Raw genomic sequence first — 18,883 nt, 5'->3', positions numbered from 1 at the left:
CCCGGCAAGCCCTGGGGACGTGGCTCCCGCCGGGACACTCYGCCGCTGCCACCCAGATGTTGCCCCGGCTTGGTTGGTTCCTCCCCACCACGCAGGACAGCCAGGGCGAAGCCGGGGAAGGGGCTCCCGGAGGATCAGCAGTGGCGGGAGCCGGTGGCGGCCGCTCCACGTCCCCTCCCCGTTGGCTCCGCTTTCCAGGAACAGGGAGGCTGCGCTGCCAGGGATGCTGCCGTGGCCGCCCCGCCACAGGCACCGTGGCGGTCACGGGCAGAGGCAACAGCTCTCCTCGGACCAGCCAACCTCGTAAAAGGCTGAGATTTGGGGGAAAAAAAAAAAAAAAAAAAAGAACAAAAAAAGGGAAGTAAGAGAAGTAGAGCAACTTTCCAGCACACAGACCCCACTTTGATCACTGCTGTGTGACTGAGKYTTTTTYTTTTTTTTTTTTTCCTGAAGAAAGATCATGATATTCTGTCCGAAAGCAAACGCTCGTCACTGCAGTTCCTGTAATTTCACAGGAATGTATGGCAGAGCCCTGAGCCCAAAAGAAGAATGTCTAAAAATACAATCGAAAGGATGGAGCCACAGTTTTATTTGCAAATGTCCTCAAGTAGTAAACAATGTCAGCAACATTACCGAATCATTCGCAGTATAGTCAAAAGCATCTTATACTGCTCTATGTTGGTTGTTTGCCCCCCAAGAGAACCCCAACCTAATCCCCAGATCTTAACTACAGTAAGAAAAACTCCTTTTAAGTAAGTACCTACCACAAAGCTGTGATGCAGAGGTTGTGAAGCTCTGTTTAACCTCACCAGAAGGCTACCTCACCCTTTCCTCCCCTGTAAGCACCCAGCTCTTGCAGTGCCTCCATCCTGCTGTAGCTCTTGGAATAGCCCTCAATGCCAAGCTCACCTCCTTGCCCCACCGTTTAGCCACTGCTCTGACTAAATTCCCTCCTATTCCCCCAGTTTAAAACCTCTGCCTCTTGGGAGACAAAGCCTTTTTGCTCTAGGAAACTTGTGGGTGAAATTAATTCCACGCAGGATTAAAATATGGATAGAGAGTGCCTGGATATGGATAGAGAGTGCTTTTCTACCTTTGGTTATCTCCTCAGAGAGCTCTGTCCATGCCTGGATGCTTTCAAGCAGATTGCAATCTAGCAAATGTGCTTTGCATCTGGCAAGCAAACGCCTTTGCGTCTTTGGTTGGGAGATTCAGTGGGAACACAGAAAAGGAGAATGAACTGTTTCTAGAAGGAAAATCTCTCTAAGCAGAGCTTCAGAATGGAAGCTGGAGCTGGAGCTTCTGTGGTGGCCGCTGCTTTTTTCCTGGCCTGAAGTGACTTCTTTTGCATTCTTTTTTGAGACAGCAGAATACATCTCATGTAATGGCCTTATTTCTAATGGATATCCTTCTGTTCCAGAAGAGTTTTCAGCTAGACTAAGCTAAACGGGTCAATCACACTGATAATTGTGCTGGCCTCATCTATATACTCCTGGTTTGATGTGTTTGTGTTGGCACTGGAGCAGACATCGCTTCCTCAAGTGCCTCACCTATCTAAAAYGACTTAAAAGCAATTCTAAGTAACAATTAGTGTCTCCAATGTCAAGAACCCCAATAAGCGTACTGGAAATCAGCAAGAATTATTCTGCTCTTCCTTGTGGATCTTTGTGATACGCATTCAGGTAACCACAGACAAGTAAGTGCATAGAATATTTGGTAATACTGTTGGCAATTGCAGAAACAATAAAGCCTCCTTCGGCAATTCTTCAGCAAAGGTCAAGACGCCAAAAACACAGCTATGCTCAGTCAAGGCCTTGTTAGGTTTCATCCTATTCTTTTTACTTGATTCCAAGGTTAGGAAATTAATTCAGCATATCTGGTCCAAACTTAGGGGAAAAGCCTGCTGCATCGATGGGCCAAACCATCCTTCCTGTGGCGGGAGGAGCAGGGGATCCCTCTRCCCCTGCGGGGGCTGTGCAGCGGCTCTGTGCGCTTCCCAAACTCGAGATGGCCACATGAAATGAGAAATCAATTAAACTCATCTTGCTTATAGGAGGCTTGTAAGGCAATGTATTCTGAGAACCAATACAAGCAATGTACAAGCAATACAAGTATTGTTTCCTTAAAAAAAAAAAATAAATACGAATTTTAAAAGGTGAAAAAATCTTTCTCAGATCATCATGTTTTCATGCCTGTTMAGAATCTCTTTCTATAATCCAGTTAAAAAAGACAATTAAAAATATTGGAAGATCCAGTTTGTTAGTTTGTATTCTAAAATCTAGTGAGTCAACCACACTTCTCCTGTTCAGCATGTACACAAGGGAAAGAACAGTTTCCCCTCTATGCCTAATATTGTAGCGAGTGTTAAGTCTGTGCTGTGAGTGGTTCTGGACACAACTCCATACGGAGTAGCATGGGTTTGATGTGATTAACATGGCTTTTGCTGTCTGGTAAAATGCTCATRTAGTCACACATCTCCAACACAGTAAATCCTTAAGAAGAAGCTACCAAGTAACTACAAATAAAAAAGATGGTTTCTAAAACAGAAAAGCAAGAGTCTCTGACCTCATTTATGTCTGCCCATCTGACAGACAAGCACATTTCCTTACTACAGGCGTGTGTTCTCYTACTTTTGCCTGGAAAATTCCTTCATGATTGGGAAATTGTAGTCAAAGGAAATAGCATTCACAAAGATACTCAAGGAACATATTTAAAACAAATATCCTTTGAATTTGAGTCCCTTAGCTGCTTTCAAAGTAGGCCTTTTTTAGTGCTGATTTAGTGCTGAGTAGGCCTTTGTTCAGTGCTGATTTCCAGCACTATGCCTAAAGCAAGTCAAAAAACCTTTTTACGGTTAAGCCTACATGTTGTGAGATGAAGTTGCAATTAATGCCATTAACTGAACCAGTTTTCACACAAGTTACTTCAGCGATACATTACTAGGCCGAATGTTCCTGTGCCTCTGAATCCCGTGGGGCTGTTGCTCTCCATTTAATACTGTCCCTGGTTCTTTACTTTGCCAGAGGTATCACAGATATCGGATACATCAACCAAAGCTATCCTGAGTGCTCAGGAGTGTCTGACGGGCACTCATCTCTGTACTTCACCATTTTCTCATAGTCTCTTACAGAGCTCTTATACAGAAAAAACAGAGATATACAAATTTTAGGGTTCCTTTAACACCCACTTTTTGACATGGAAGTCTAATGGTGTCATTTTCAGACATGTGAGCTAATTTCAGTCTAGTTGCTTGAGGTAACTGTAAATGCAGTAACAGGWGGAAGCAACCCTCGCTGTAAGTTGTTCTCTGAGTTGGATCCCAAAGGGTTCTTGCAGGTCACCCTGCACCTTTGGCCTCTGCTGCTGCAACTGCAGCTGGTTGTATTCGTGAGGAGGCACCCCGGCCTCCTGCATAGCTATAAAACAGGCATTTGCAAGATCATGGCCCTACCTAATCACAGAATAAAGCTAATAATGTATCTCCTGGACCTGATCCCTTGGGACACTTTTATGAACTATTTCTATGCAAAAACAAAAGTGCGAGGTAGATTGATGACCCTAGCCACTTCCAGGGTTTGCTGTTTGTAGGAATCTCCATAATGCCACATCTAATTTCTAGCAGAGGCAACGCAGCACAGCAGCGTACCTGACACTGATGAAATAATCCATTCGGAGACAAAGAGCCCGGGAAGTCAAATGAGCAACCCTGGCCCTGCAAAGTTTATGCAATAGTCAAACTAATAAAGAGCAAATACATTCATTGGGTATGGCCTGAGGAAAAGCAAACATTGACATTCTGTTTTCATTATAACTTGTACCAAGCAAAATTAATAAGTGAATTTCAATACAAAGACCCATTTTATGACTTTTGGATGGCTACTCGGCATATTTTCTCATGTGTAGATTTAGCAAAAGATACATGTTTAAATCTGTAAAATTTTGAAAAAGCACTTCTAGGCCCAATTCCGCCGTCAGTAAAATATGCAGCTATATGGTACACCATGTGCATTTTTAGTAGTGCTGTGTTTTACATTATGTTGTTCTCTGACATGTTTTTCCTTGTTTTTACAAATAACCTATAGGACTTCTGTAAGAAATATTTCAGAATTTTTTTTTCAAATTTGTATCACCTCTTGGCAATAATCAACCATTTGTCAAATTTACTCCTGGCATATATACAAATGTAACACAATTATGAAAGGTTTTCATATAGTAGAACATGCAAAAGCAAATACCAAAAACAAAATAGAGAGGAAATGTCACGTTATCACTATATGAATTAACAGAATGACTGCACATACAGTATCTGAATCAATCTGTAACTCATAGGTAATTGGCTGTGTTTCAAGTTAGTCATTTGAACTAATAAAGCAATTTGGCTTGTCAAACCTAATGCAAGAAAACCACAAACACTGTGTGCATCAGTGGTAAGAATTTTCTTCAAACATTTCCCAAATTCTGTAAGTTGAAAATTCTTCATAGAGAAAGTCTGCAAAATGTAGAAGTACTATAAAAATAATCCGCAGATGCTGAGTATTTTTCTTCTGTTAATATCAGCATTTGAAATCAATACTTGCCTTGGCACTGAGAGCTCTGCAGATGAGGTCTGAAACATTACAAACTTGTGTAAAAATGATTTCTATCCAAACATTGCAGATTAAGATTTCTTGCCTTTTCTCCTTTTGTAGCCTATCTGCTGCATAAGAGCACAGATGAGTTTTAAGGTTGAAAAATGCCAGCACAGAAGTCTGAAAGTCAGCTTTAAGATGAGTATTTCTGACAGGATGCCACCTGGCCAAATAACTGAACACAACTAGCAAGCAGAAAACCTATATATAAAATTACCATGGCAATTCCAGTGCAAATGCTGCAAACTAATGAAGGCAAGTGGAATATGCTTTGGCTTTACTGTACTTGGGCTCATAAGTAAGTAAATGAATTAGAAAGTAAGAGATTATATATGCTAGTGAAAATGTTGGTTGTTAACTTTTCATTTTCAGTGGAGGTTTGTTAACAACTATTCAGCAACACGTCTACCATAGCATAAAAATAGTATGAGACAGTGGAAATCTCATCTATTGGACGCATGCAGAGTCAAACAGAAAGTGAAGCAACTGTTTATCAGTTGTTGCAGAAGCTGGGACATGAAAATGTAAGGCAGGGGACTGCAGGCAAATACTCTGCCAGCTAGGGGAATAAAACTGTCACTGGAAGGAACTTGAATCTACCCTGGCCTCTATCGGGTTCCTTTGTCAGTCTGGATGAGTTACCCAAATGCCTGCCTTTGACTGAGACCTACTTGGTTTTGATTTGGGGGTAGCAGACATACAGAGTTAGATTTGTAGAAATGCTAAGCACTTGTAACATCAAAGTCTACTACAGCAGTTATTTAAAATACTAAGCATTCTGCAAAAACGTCAGGACTAATTACGTATCCAAAAAGGTGTAGACAAGCATTGTCATTTTGAAGGTCCCTGTTCCCCAGAAACAGTATTTCCTCACCTTCAATGCATACTGAGCTAACAGCTGTGCTTGCAAAATATTCAGGTGCTGCAGTAAAGCTACTCCAGAACACCTCGTGAGAAAGCTGATGGTCCTGAATTCTGTGCCTTGTTTGGGCCCTATGGTGCAAGCAGGGCTTGTAGTCACCTATTCAGCCAAGAGCTTATAGACACCAGCTTCATTCCCTGACATCGTCCTTCGTTTATACTTACTGAGGCTCTTAGTCCTGTGAGAAAAACAGTATGCAGTCAAACAACTACATCATGTCACATAATACACTCGGCTGGGGGAAGGGGAGGGAAGCTTTTGAAGCCAGCTGTAAGCCTGTATTTTTCCAGCTTTTGAAATTTAACTTTCTAAATGCAATGGTGTTCTTTTGACTCTTTTTTTCATGATGTAATCTCATCTTGCTCCTTGTTCTGTAGGCCTCTGTTCTCCCTCTGACTCATTCACTGTCTTCGGCACGTAGCGTGGTGAGTCAGGGTAGAAGACCGGCCAGAAGGGACTATCGGGAGAAACAGCCCGCTGGAGAGAGACACTAGGCAGAAATAACAAGATGAGAAAATTGGCACGGCTGAAGTGTGCTATGAAAAGCACCAGCTGTAGTCCAGGCTTGGGGGAAAGAGGGAAAAACAGAAGAGAGTAGAGCTAGAGGGCAAGTCTGGAGAGTAGAGTCTAGGAGGCAGGAAAATTTGTGTCACAGTAGAGCTGTTACCTTCCTGCTATCCCTGTCCCCTGACTTTCCAGGAGAATTGCAGGTCACCTTCCTGGTGTCACATTACAGAGCAGCAACACAGTTTTGTAGCACCAAGCTCCATCTCAGAGGACGCCAGGGCTCTCTGTTAGGTGCAAAATATCTACTTCCACTGCTTTGCATCAAGCCTGTGGAAAAGAAAAGGCTCTAATAAAGAAGGAACTCTTTAAATGTTATGGAAGTCTCTGTGTTATGGCATAATATCCCCTGGAGACAAATGTTTCCTTTTTTCCCAAAAAGCTCCATTCAAGTGCACCATCCCACTTAGCCCAGGAACCCGGGAACTCCGTTCTCCTGCCTAGGTATTTCTTAGTGCATCTTTCCCCCACAAAAGCACCTTATTTTCCAGCATATCCACCTCTGTCTCAAGTTCTGGCCTGTCAACCTCAAATACTTCTCACAAACAAATTAYCTCCTATAGACATTTCTGGCTTTGTGGCATCAAGTTCTCCCAAGGGATCGCCTAATCATGTAGTCCCAGTCTAAACAGCGGCCTACACCAGCTACACAGCCACAGCTGCAGCAGCAATTCAGTACTAACTCAGTTAGCTTTTTCTTACTTTTTTTCAGTCCAGAAGAGAAGTCAGCGCTCACAAGGTATGCAGGCCCATTTTTCCAAACACGAATTCCCACCCAGCCTCTTCTCTCTGTCACATTTCCCACAGTTTCAAAATTTCCATCTGTCTCTGTTAGTGTATATTGGCACAGATGCAATATAAACACAGGCACATTTGAATGTGAATTTGAACTCGTAGGGAAATGTTAGGTAATTTGATCAGAGGCAGTTAGTTAAGAAGCTTTTTAGGATCCAGATATGGTGGGGAAGTAGAAGAGAGACAATAAGAAGACTGTTCAAGAGTTAAAGAAAAAGTTGCGGGAAGGCGGAAAAGCAGAGGGAGAGTTTGAAGGACAATAGTTGGTGACGAGGCTGGAGGAGAGGTGGACAGGGACCTGCAGTACATCATGTTTCTTCCAGGAGATGCAGCAGGACAAATACCTAATAGTGAGCGTGTGTAGAAACACAGGWACGTAATGTCACTCACTCTGGTCCTTGGTGAACAAGCACCCAGAAATGACCAGGTACCATGTAATTCAGCAAGTCAGCAAACAGTGTAAAGAGAAAGGGATGATTTCTGCTACTGGGCCTAGAATTCCCAGGCAGAACTTTGCTGTTCAACAGACAAGRAGGAAATAAAAGTGCCTACAATCAGTTTTGCTTTCTTTTGATATTCCTGCAACTTAATTTTTCTACTGTTTAAAGAAACCCAAGTGTTTTACCTATTTTTTGTTTCTGGGAAAGTGTATTTCTTTACAGTATGAACTGATCCTGCCAGTATGTACAGTTGTGCTTCATTTTGCAACCATGAGTAATTCCTCTGCCATTAGTTCATTTGTTTGCAGGATGAAGCTCAGTATGTCTTTATGTCTCCAGATTTTCCCTGAAATAATAGTGAGACACTCAAGATTGACTCTGGATGGTCCCTTCCATGACCTCTGGAGGTCCCTTCCAACCTTAAGCATTCAATGATTCTATGACTCACACTAACTGTCCAAACAAGCAGAGTGGTTCAAGACCCTTGGTGCTCTCAGCTGAATCCCTCTGCTAAGAGGTACCCTCTTGGCAAACAAGGCTGGTGTCGGTGTGTGCCTCTGCTTCAGCTCGTGCACTTCACACTCCAGCAACAGCAGGAAAAAGCCCTGCCGGCACCAGCTTGTCTCCAGCTGGGATGCAGGTATGTGTGGTACTCTCCTGACTTTGTGAAGGGCCACTGTGGAGTAGTGGGTGACCCTGGAGGTTAGGAGCAGTGATGTTTTTTCCCTAGTGAAGGTAGTGTGAGATCTGAGTTTGAAATGCCTATCTATGCGCTTGACACGTAGAGTCATGAGGCTGTTCATGCAAACCTGCATATACTTGCTAAATGTTCCTCCTGAAGGAGGAAAATGGGCCGTTTTAAAACGATGTGTTGTTAAAAGAAATGGCTTTGATTAATACTCAGCATTTACATTTATAGAACATGTTGCTTATAAGAAAAATTACTATCGCGTTGTCCTGAGGGAGAAACTTCAGTGCAACAAGTAATTTTTCTATCAAAAGAAACACCAAACTAGCCGTGTCCTGCGGAAAGCACTATATTATAGTAAGATTAGGAGAGAGGTCCCCAAAGGTCTTCAGTATTTAACCGTGTGGATTTGGAAAGCAACACTGATCCCGGAGGAAGGCAACTCCTTCCAGATTCATACAGGAGGGAGGCAGCTCCTTCCAGATTCATACAGACATCGGGGCCTAGAGGAGCAGCTCCCCAGCAGCGAGTACGCAGGAGGGTTTCAGCGGTGCCTCCTCCAAGTGGTGCTTCGGCCAGGGAAGGAGTGTGGCCTGGAGAGGAGGGTGGCCCAAGAAAACAGCTTAGGCYGGAGAGGAGCCGGCCCTGGGTTAGGGCTGCTGTTGGCTGGTGATTCGGCAGTGAAGGGCCTCRGGGCCTTGCCGTGGCCTTCTGCTGGCAAACGGGTGAATACAGTGAATACGGCTGCCCCTGACACCAGATCAAGCTCTGCCTTGGGTTTGGTGTGTGTTTGGTGGACGTTGCCTTCATTTACCCTAGCACAAATCGCACGTGAGGAACRACACAAGGCAAAATCTGACCATATGGTCCTCAGCTCTTTGCTCTGTTCCCTTGCTCTYGTCTCCCACTGCCACTGCAATTTTAAACTTAAACTTGAGTGTGGATTACAGGCTGTGTGTTCCCAGTCGGTATCTACGGGCTCCCTCTGCTGGAAAACGGCCATATACATTATTTAGTCATTCAATGACGACAAGTGAAACTACAAGAATATACAACTGTCTGTAGAATTGTAAAAATACCTTTGACCTCTTCACCAAACACTGACATGTTTCCATAACACATAGATGCCAAAGAAGTAAAGAATATTTTCAAAGCTGAACTGTTAATTGCTGTGATTTGCTAGAAACCGTCAAATGAAGTGGGAGAACTTCATAGAACTTCATAGAAATCTAGTCTGGATTTTTTTCCTGGATTGGGAAGGACAGAAACCATGAACAGGAATAACATTTTTCAGTTGTATTTATTAGTTGATAATATATGTTACTAGACAAAAAGCAGTTTACAAACATCAGCAAGGGATTGATGACTTTCTTATATAACCTTAAAAAAACACCTAAAACAGGAAAATCCTGAAGGTAAGTGTTACAAAGTTTTAAGGATGCCCTCAGCATTTAAAGGGTTAAACATTCAAAATTAAGGCTCTAAAATACAATAATATCTTTGTTCATTACAGAAAGTCACATGAAAACACCCTGCGAACTTTGACTCTTGCTCATCGTGTTTCCAGCCTTCACTCTTCTGTAACTGTGTTCTCCTAACCAGGGTTTCTCGAGACAAGGCCTGGGAAAATGATTCCCAAAGCAGGAAGGGTTTTTTTCTGCCAGGAGACTTGGATGTTGAGGAGCTGTGCGTGCGTGGGGAGGATCYTCCGCATGGAACGAATCTTACCTACAGTTGGTGGGACTTACACCCGAGTTCAGGAGATCTTCAGCCAGAGGTAATAGTTTTTCTAAGCCCTGCTTACAGTAGACAGAGTCGATACCGATTCCTTTGGTTTGACCCTAGTTATAGGAAGGAGAACAAGTCAAGAGAGTTGCAATTCCTCCCCCGAGTCCATGGCAAGAGCAACCCTTAAAGAAAAAACACACGTGTGAGAGACACAAATCTGTTTTTACTGGATAGCTTTGAGTAAAGCTCAGATTTCAATGAAGCAAAACTAGAGATATAGAGCTATGACTCAGGGTTATAAAGTAGTAATTGTAGAGGGGGGAAGGCCACAGTAGATGCTAAGTCATTTGGCAGGCAACACAGTAAGCTAAAGTTTCACAGCTCTCTGTGAAACATGTTCTTCTCTTAAATGAACACATCCACATCCACTTCTGTCCTGCCTGAAATCCTCTTATGGTGATGTAGTGCTAACCTGCATCTTGCTCCAGACACTCACCTCTAACAAGGATCACGTTTATAGTGGCAAAATAAAAGATAGGAAGGTAGTAACATGGTGTCAATGACGTGGCTGAATTTTAATTTTATTTTATAGTGTAGGTTTTTTTTTTTCCTAGCTAATAGGCCTCTTCTAGTCAAAACAAAATAAGAAACAAGAATGCTCACTCTGCTCTTCAGTGAGCATGTTAACATTCATTATCCCAACACATTTTAGCTGCCTGCACAAAAATACCCYTTCTCAATGCTTGCTTGTGATGGAAATTGTTCGTTGTGATTTGCAAGTGCAAGCTCTGGACCTTCATCTTCCTTCTGCTCTTTCCTTGGCTCTGATTTCCCTCTCATTTTCTTGTGAGAACTGCTCTTTGGTGAAAGCAACCTCTCGCGTTCGCTTCTCTCTTTCATGCCTTCAGGTTGCTGAAAGGCAGGAGAAAAATACCAGAGAATTAGAAGTGACTCCCACTTGAACAACAAAAAAACCATAGTTTTATCTCCATAATAACATATATTAAAATATTCCAGTCACCTACCTCTGCCAGATCAGCTTTAACACGATGGGCTTTTACATTCAAGACCCCAGCCAGTCACCCTAAAGCTCGGCAAGGGGCAACTTGCTTTTGATTGTACTATGTGTGTGGTAGGTGAGATCATCCTCCCAGAAGGCTTGAGAGGGAAGGGAAACAGGAGGGGAAGAAGGTGTGAAATTTCAGCCCAGGCTCCATATTTCTGTCCTTTCACATAATCCATCTTCAAATGCTGAGGGCTGTTCAGTGCTGGCTGCAAAAACCACCCTCTTTTTTTTTTTTAACCTATACAGTAAAGGGTGGTTTGAACCCACAGAACTGAACATAGTAGTAGGGAATTTTCAACATCTAACTTAGAGGTCGCACCCGCTCCCTTTGGGATCCCTTAATGGCTGTCAGTCGGTTCTACGAGGTCCCAAAGTCCTTCACACCTCACAAATATCAGTGGCAATGGAGGCAATGACAGCAATTTGGTCAACTTGAAGGACAGACTAATATAGCCCAGGACATCCTCACTGAGGATCACAGGAGGGTGCCATGTTTTTACCTGGAACCAAAACCATATGTAGTACCTAATGCTCAGTATACCTAGCATTCCTTTTTTTCCACATTCACAGACTTTCTAGCTGAGGGCACTTGAGAGAAATGACAAATAAACCAGACAACTACTGGCGAGGGATGGCAAATGAGGAACGGCAAAGGTCCAAATGGAATAAATTCCGAGTAGTTCCTGAAGGGTAGAAAAAAAGATTAGAGAGCACACATAAAATTGAAACAATTGCCAAGCGGGACTTGTCAGCACTGTGATTCTGCATATTCGTAGAGCACTGGGCATGCAAGGACTGCAGTTGTGGGCCTGATCATGTAATGATGCTGATATTGAAAAAAAAAAGATTGCTTTCTGTCGTGTTGCTGCATGGAGGATTTGCAAAGAAAGCTGAAAATTGCTTCTCTATACAAAACTGTCAGAGTTGGTAAACTGAAAAGAGAAGATACTTCCCTTTGTGTTTGTTCAATGCTATTAATGTTAGGTGTTATTCAAGTACAGCTTTTCCAATTGGGTAACTGAACTTGGCAGTGTTCTTCTGATGCTCAGACAGGAGTCAGGGTTTATCACCCTTCCTTTCATTTTATGATACACCAGATAGAATGTATCATAATAATAAAAAAAATAATTTATGACAGGCAAAAGGTTGTTACTTCATCAGCCCAAACTGTACAGAAAATGCCAATGGTTCAGGACAGAATGACGGGAGGAAGGGGAGGATGTTTCACTGGCAGCAAATGCATTTCCAGTGAAAATGTGTTCAGTCACTTCTGCAGGTGTGTGGGACATGACAGCCAAGAAGCAGATGGATGGAGTCCAGAGGAGAAAGGGAGAAAGGAGAAGCCCCTCAGCAGTCCTACTGATAACACGGTGTGGTTAAACCAGGCAGTGGGAAAGAGAGTCTCATGGCAAAAGTGCAGAAATGCTGTTTTTATGTTGTCACATTTTATTGGCACAGCTGAAGAAACCTCTGAAAACAACTTACTGTCACAGCCAGGGCAGTGCCTCATTCGGGAGATGGACATTTTGGAATAAATACTACAAAAAGCACTTGTAGTAGTGCAGTGTAGCAACACTACATCAAGAGCATCATTCCAATGACACAGCCATTTTAAGCGTGTTTGCTCTACTGTGTAGACCACATGATTTAAGAAATTGTAATTGAGGTTTATTTTATTTTGTTTCATTTTTTTCTTAAAACTGCTGTGGGTTGCTACCTACCAAGGACACTGAGCGCTTGCTCCTGAAGTGCAGTTGCTTCTCAAAGGACTCTGCAAATTCCTGGATGGAATTGGATCTTGTCTCTGGGCACGAGCTGTCGGTCGAAGGTGTTCTGCTTGCCCTCTTGTGGCAGTGGCACTTGGCGTCTTGGTCTTCTCGAAACCCCTTGCAGCCCTTGAGATGCCCAGAAGAAGASACTTTGGTAGAGGCGTGAAGCCTTGTTGTGTGGAAAGAGGAAAGCTTGGCCTGCAATGCAAGAGATCTTTGCTGAGTGCTGAGTATAAAGCAGAGCACACGGGCAGATTCCTCCTGCTGTGGAGCCTCTCTGAGCAGCGGTGCCCAGCAAAGCACCGGGCCCAGACCCCTCCATGGGGGCAGTCTGCTGGGAAACAGGCTTCCCACAGCAACATTTGCAGGGCTACATTGGGAAGAGAGTAAACACAGTTACTTAGTTTTTGTGTGGTTCGATTTTCACAGGCCTGGCACGTCGATAAAAGCTATTGATCTGCATCAGCTGGCTTTCACGCACCAGAATGTGTAAAGGTTTGCAGGGGAGATGAAGGTGATGCAGAACTGCTCTGCACCCGGAGCCACGATGGCTTTAGGAGCAGGCAGACCCGCAGCGAGGGATGAGTGAGAGGGTCGTCCTGCAGAGCCACGTTAGACAAGTGTAAATCACAGTAAATCTGCTGCTGAAGCCCCCACGCACGGTGCAGAGCTCCCCCATATGGGAAAATTTGGCCTTCCTCTTTCTAGTCCCTGCCTGCAGTCTTTGGCAGCTACTGAGAACAGATTTCTCTTGGGTCTATATATCCCGCTACTAACTAGTTTGCATTTCCCTTTTCCACAGACATCTGCATCTCTCGATTCTTTTAAGTAAGTCTTATACCTGACAGAAGCCCCTTAATACTGAAGACGTTTCTGATCATAGTGSATTTGCTTCAATTCAACTTCACTTTCAGATACTAGCCTCCCACAGTAAGCAGTACCMTGACAGTCTCTGAGGGCAGTGGTAATGATTTCTGCTTTTTATACTCTGAAGCATAGTGCTTCAAAGCAATCAATCTGGCTCTGATTTCTGCAAGGTCATATTGTATGGTGGGGGGAAAAAAAGCAGCAAAGCAATCACATTGTGTGGAGGGACAGGAGGGAATATGCCATGTCTAGCTGAACAAGTTAAATGTCTTTCATGTCTTTTTAATGGCATCAACATACATTATTTCCTCGAAATCCAAGCTATCTCGCACTAAAAATCACCAGTGTTTTTTCTTAGAAAGTCCAACAAGAAACAAAAACAGGGCAGTTGAAACTAAGGAGGTCATTCTATCAATCCTGTTTGGTATCTGTAAAGTATCTGTAAACGGTTTGTTTTACTAAGATACTGCTTTTTATTTGTGATTCACAGACAGAGTTTTAGAGTTGTAGTTAAGGGCTCAACAAAGAGACTATAGTTCATGTACTGACATGKCAACAAAGATGAGGAACAAGAAGGAAAGGAATGGGGTGAAGCTGCACATACAGATCTAGGCAATTGCCTCACTGGGGCTGGCCATCTCTCCGTGTATCTTTGCATGGCACATACCCTGGGCGCCCTTTTTGACTGGTGCTTTTGCTCCTGCACAGCAGCATGTTGCTGCGTGGTGCTTGGGACCCCGCGGAGAGCAGGAGCCTTACCACAACTGCTTGAGCACAAACATTTTGAATAATGCAGCAGATCTGACACTGACTTCAGATACAACCCCTGCAACTTGCTTTCTGTCTCTTAGGTTTCATACATGCATTTATACATATAAATGGCCATGAAAGGATTGCTGAGCAGGCTGTGGGCTCTTTCCCTTTCCAGAGGCTCAGCAGCTGCTGGCACTTGCAGATTCCCGCTGTGCCTGCTCTGCTCCCTGCCCACCGCCTTCCCTGGCCAAGGTCCCTGAGCACGGCTCCCATCTCGGGTGCTCTTGTCACCCCATGGCTGCTCTTTTTCTGCTGGGGAAAATGACAATTGCTTCCATTTTTTGGGCTTGCTCTCAAGGCTCACATAGCTGTGAGTGAGAAAATTAATCTTCAGTGGGTCAGCATAAGTGTTCACTGCCTGCTGACATCTGCCCAGTGATCCCCATCCTTTAGGAATGTTTTAGAACATTTGACATTCACWTTCTGCCCTAAACCTTTCTTTTCTCCCAGCCTTATAGCCACGTGTTATTCCTTAGAAATGTTTTGGCCTGGGCTCCAACTGATACCGTGGTCGGTATTTAATTTTTAGATCAAGCATCAGCAACTGCAATAGCAGTGACTCCTGCTCTTGCCCTTAGCTGTTTTTTGCCAGATTGCGTGGCAGTGTCTCCTTGAAGGTGGGTACATCTACAGGGCTGTAAAACTGGAGCGCTGCTCCTCTGCCTCCCGTGTTGTCCCGAAACAGAGTGTTTGGAAGAGAAGAAACTATCCTGACCTGGACTGAGCTTAACTAGAACGTGACAAGGAAAGTCATAGCTGGACCCATAAGAAGGGCCACTGCATCTAAAGATTGCAGTGGGCAGCGTGGTGACTAAGGGAGCTGAGGATAGATGTCTTGGTTCTCCGAGGGCAGTTTTCACACTCAGTGTTGGTCCACAGCAATATGTGCAACTCTGATTTGCAGGGSGACTGGGAGTGCAGGTTTTAGTCAAGAAGCCTGGACTAATGGGTTTAGCCTAGATTGGGAGCCAGGATTCCTGAGGCTCTGCCAGGAACGCAGCAAGGAATGAATATTCCTCTCTGCAAAATGGAAATGACAGTAGTAACTCAAGAGCATTTTGTGAAGCTCATCTTAGTAATACTTGTGAGGTATACTGCAATCATAAAAAATACCTTACAAGTTTTAATTTCCACCAAGCAACCCACAGAGGGGGCTCTTCTACAAAAGCTTTTCCCTATTTTGGGCGGCTCCACAATGACAGGGTGCGTTACCATCATGCTTGGAGCTTGGAGCTTGAAAGCTCTGGCAGCACAAGAAAAACTGCAGCGAGGACCAGCGTATCCATGTGGACTTGMAAGCAGGTCACAGAGTGATGCAGTTAGCATGGCTAGCAAATTATTTAAACACCCTTTGATATAAGAACTGGCTTCAAATTAAAGTGTATATACATTCACACATACATATGAAAATGTAAACAGGATGTGATCTGCCATATGTTCGCAGGCTTCAGTTTGTATTGGGGGGCCTAAAGAAATCCCCCGTGCATTATTCTCAGAAGGACAAAATTGAAATATAACAACACTAATGCATTAAAAACATTAATAAATACTTACTGAATGTGATTTACTGTTTCACAAATGCTCTATTTTCAAGTATTCTGATAGAATCCACTAGCAAAGCTCTAGCTCCAGGTCTACCCYGCAATCTGCAATCATGGTAAAATATAACAATGAATTAAAAAGTGGGGCCAATCAGATCAAGAGCAATGAATGAAGGTTGCCTTTCCAACCTGTCCTCAAATCCAAAAAGACAGTGGRTGGTTTGGGTCTGCTTTTTCATATTCGTTGAAACAGAAAATCCACATAGCTTAGAACGTGGCATATCCAGTGGAGAACTAGTGAGATCTAGCACCTAAAAACAGAAAACTGTGTTTCTCAGTAACATTATTTGCTGTGTTGCAGTCATGATAATCTAAGGATATAAGTGAAAAATAGTTTATAAGGAAACATAATATCTTATAAAAAGCAGTTGGAAACTAAAGACAGGTTTGGGAAATCAAAGCAATAATCTTCAAGCAAAGAGCAGTGTGGCAGCAGCTGCTCTCAGTTGAACTTCATCCTGATACTCAGTTGGACAGTTGTCAGCTGCCTTGAAAAGCAGCTTCTGCATGCAAAATCTGTCCTTTTTCCCCAACTATTCGGTTCATCTATGAAAAGAAGCGGCAARAACTCCTTTCTCCCTGATGTCCTTACTTCCTTTATAGCGAGCTTTACTGTATGTCCCCTCCGTATTTTCAGTCAGGTGTTTAAAACTAGAAGGGCCCCTGTTTCCTGGCTCTAAGYAGATGTTACCCCCGTGAACAGCTCAATTCCAGGGAGCAAAGCTTGGAACCTGTTGGAGGCAGTAGAATTAGTTACAGATTAGGTCCAAATCCCATGGAGACATTAGCCCCTATGCATGACACATGTCACTGAAGTCATCGCTGACGCGTGCCAGTTTCCCGAGGTGTTTCCACCCGCCAGCTCCTGCTCAGCAGGGACACAACACCCTAACCTGCAGCTGGGACTAGTGCCCACGCGGCAGCTCTGCGCCAGCACTTCGCGCCCCTCTCCCTTCCCCTTGGAGCTGGGTAGTTCCCTCTGCGCGGCGGTGCCCGAGGCCGGAGCGAGCGCAGGAGCGGCCGCCGGCGGCTCCCGCACGTGCGCGCCCGGGCCGGTGCCCTCGTCCTTGTCCTGGCCGCCGCGCCGCCCCGCTCCTGCTCCTTACCGGCAGCGAGGCCCTCCTCTCGCCGCAGAACCGCCCCGGGCGCCTCCGGTGGCCCCGGCCCTCCTTCTCATCCTCRTCAATCAAGTTGTGGCCCCAGAAGCTGCTCATCCATTTCGCGAAGGAAATGTCCTCATCCTCTTCATATTCCATGTACAGGCACAGCGGGCGTGGGGGGTCTCCCAGGCGGACGCGGAGAGGCCAAACGCCACCGCCGAGCCCGTGGCCTCGCGCTGCTCTGTCGGCAGCAGCGAGAGCAGAGGCAGTTTCAACCCTCCCTCCACGACCCGTCCGCCCAAGCCCGTCCCACCGGAGCCCTAGGCGCCGTCTAACCGTGAGGTCGATTCCCTCTCGTCCATTCTCAATGGGGTTTCTTTTACTCTTTCCATTACGGCGCTGCCCGATGTGACCCCGCCGCGGGGCCGCGGGGGGTGAGGCGGCGCGCTCTGCCCGCTCCCGCTTGCTCGCTGCCGTCAGCGCCCCGGCTGTCAGTGCCGATGCCGCTGCCCACGGGAACGTGCCCGCGGGGCGCGCGCTCGGGCTCGCGGCCGCCTCGCCACGCTCGCACGCGGAGCTGGCATATCGACGGCTGTCACACGTCGGCACGGCCGCCTGCAGGGGCTCRACTAACCAGCAGCCTCTGGGTGGGATCACCCAGCCCGTGTCTGTAATTCGGAACAAAACAGAGACCCTCCAAAACAAAACAGGGATGGGGACCATGGGACTGGACCAGCCACGGCTACTCTACACAACGTTTGTGCTGTGGGTCTTCTCTAGGCTCCAGAGGAGCAGGGCTCTTTCTGCGTTGTGTCTGTAATATAAAATTACATTTTTTGTGTCTCTTTTTTTTTTTTTCTGTTTCCAAATGATACAATGTGTGAACGCTGCCCATTAAAGTGCAGTTTCCGTAGCAGGAAGTCGGAGGGATGCGTTGCGTGGCTTGCGGCAAGGCAGACGGACACGAGGGGTGCRCTGAGGATGCAGAGCCTGCTGGATAGTGCTGGGAGAGTGCGGGCCCCGGAGGAGACCTGCGCAGATGTGATTCCCTACGGGATGTGTGTGTGCTGGGCCTGGTCTGGGTGATCCAAAGGGATCAGTAGGCTGAGGATGCCCCGCGGGGCAGTTTCGCCCCGCCTGGGGCGGGTGAGAGGCGGAGTGCGTGGCCCTACACGCAGCGGATCCGCAGGCGACGCAGCGCGCCTGGAGACCCGAGCGAGCGGCAGCGGGGCAGCGGCAGGAGCTGCCCAAAGGGGACAGGGGCGCCAGCCGCCTCCATCGCCTCCATCGCCACGTGCGTGCCCCGCCGCGCCGTGCGCCGGCCGAGCTGCCCCACCGCGTGGGGCCGTCCCGCCGCTCCAGCCACACGTGCCCGAGCCCAAGCCCGTGCCTGCAGCGACGCGGCTCGCGCGGCCGCGACCAGGGCCGGAGCCGTCCCTCCAGCAGCGCGGGGCGCGAGGAGGACGGGCGGGGCCCTGGCCAACGGCCCTAACGGCCCCGCGGGCCGCGCCCCGCGGGAGGGGAGTCCCCGGGAGGCGCCGAGGGCCGGGCCCGGGGCAGCCCTTGGGCACCCGCTCCCACACACACACACACACACACGCACACGCGGGCGCACACGGGGCAGTGAGCGGCGGGGCCGGTTGTTTTCCCTTCTCTTCCCACTGCCTATAGGTGGAGCAGCCGGATTAGCTGTATCAAACACCCGCATTATGTGTGTGTGTTATGTACACGCGAACACACAGAGATGTGGTGTGTGTATAGAGTTGTGTACATATGAAAGTGTGTAGGGTGTATGTAAAATTCCAATATTGTGTATTTAATGATCTTTTTCTGAACGCGGATAAATTCCATCAGTTATTATTAAATGAATGAAAAGAAAAAGAAGGAAGGAAGGAAGGAAGG

General features: G+C 45.9%; 2 protein-coding genes across 2 annotated transcripts in view; one reads left to right on the top strand and one right to left on the bottom strand.

Annotated features, from left to right (window-relative positions):
• Positions 1-10,425: 10,425 nt before the first annotated feature.
• On the bottom strand, positions 10,426-17,137 carry LNP1 (leukemia NUP98 fusion partner 1). Its single transcript, XM_026035900.1, has 3 exons — positions 16,988-17,137; positions 12,553-12,798; positions 10,426-10,677 (listed from the first exon to the last, which is right to left on the bottom strand). Exons 1-3 carry the CDS (start codon positions 17,135-17,137, stop codon positions 10,474-10,476), a joined length of 600 nt encoding a protein of 199 aa, XP_025891685.1. The 3' UTR covers positions 10,426-10,473.
• A 344-nt stretch (positions 17,138-17,481) lies between these two features.
• Positions 17,482-18,883, top strand: part of TOMM70 (translocase of outer mitochondrial membrane 70) — a 23,330-nt gene continuing 21,928 nt past the window's right edge. The window contains exon 1 of the mRNA XM_026035882.1: positions 17,482-17,628. Within this exon, the coding sequence (XP_025891667.1) occupies positions 17,482-17,628 (147 nt within the window). The remainder of the gene's footprint in view (positions 17,629-18,883) is intronic.

The sequence above is a fragment of the Nothoprocta perdicaria genome, unplaced genomic scaffold, assembly GCF_003342845.1.
Source record: "Nothoprocta perdicaria isolate Ctin4 unplaced genomic scaffold, notPer1 scaffold_169, whole genome shotgun sequence".
NCBI classification, from domain to species: domain Eukaryota; kingdom Metazoa; phylum Chordata; class Aves; order Tinamiformes; family Tinamidae; genus Nothoprocta; species Nothoprocta perdicaria.
The sequence above is the reverse complement of the archived record's forward strand: the minus strand, read 5'-3'. Positions and strand labels throughout refer to the sequence as shown.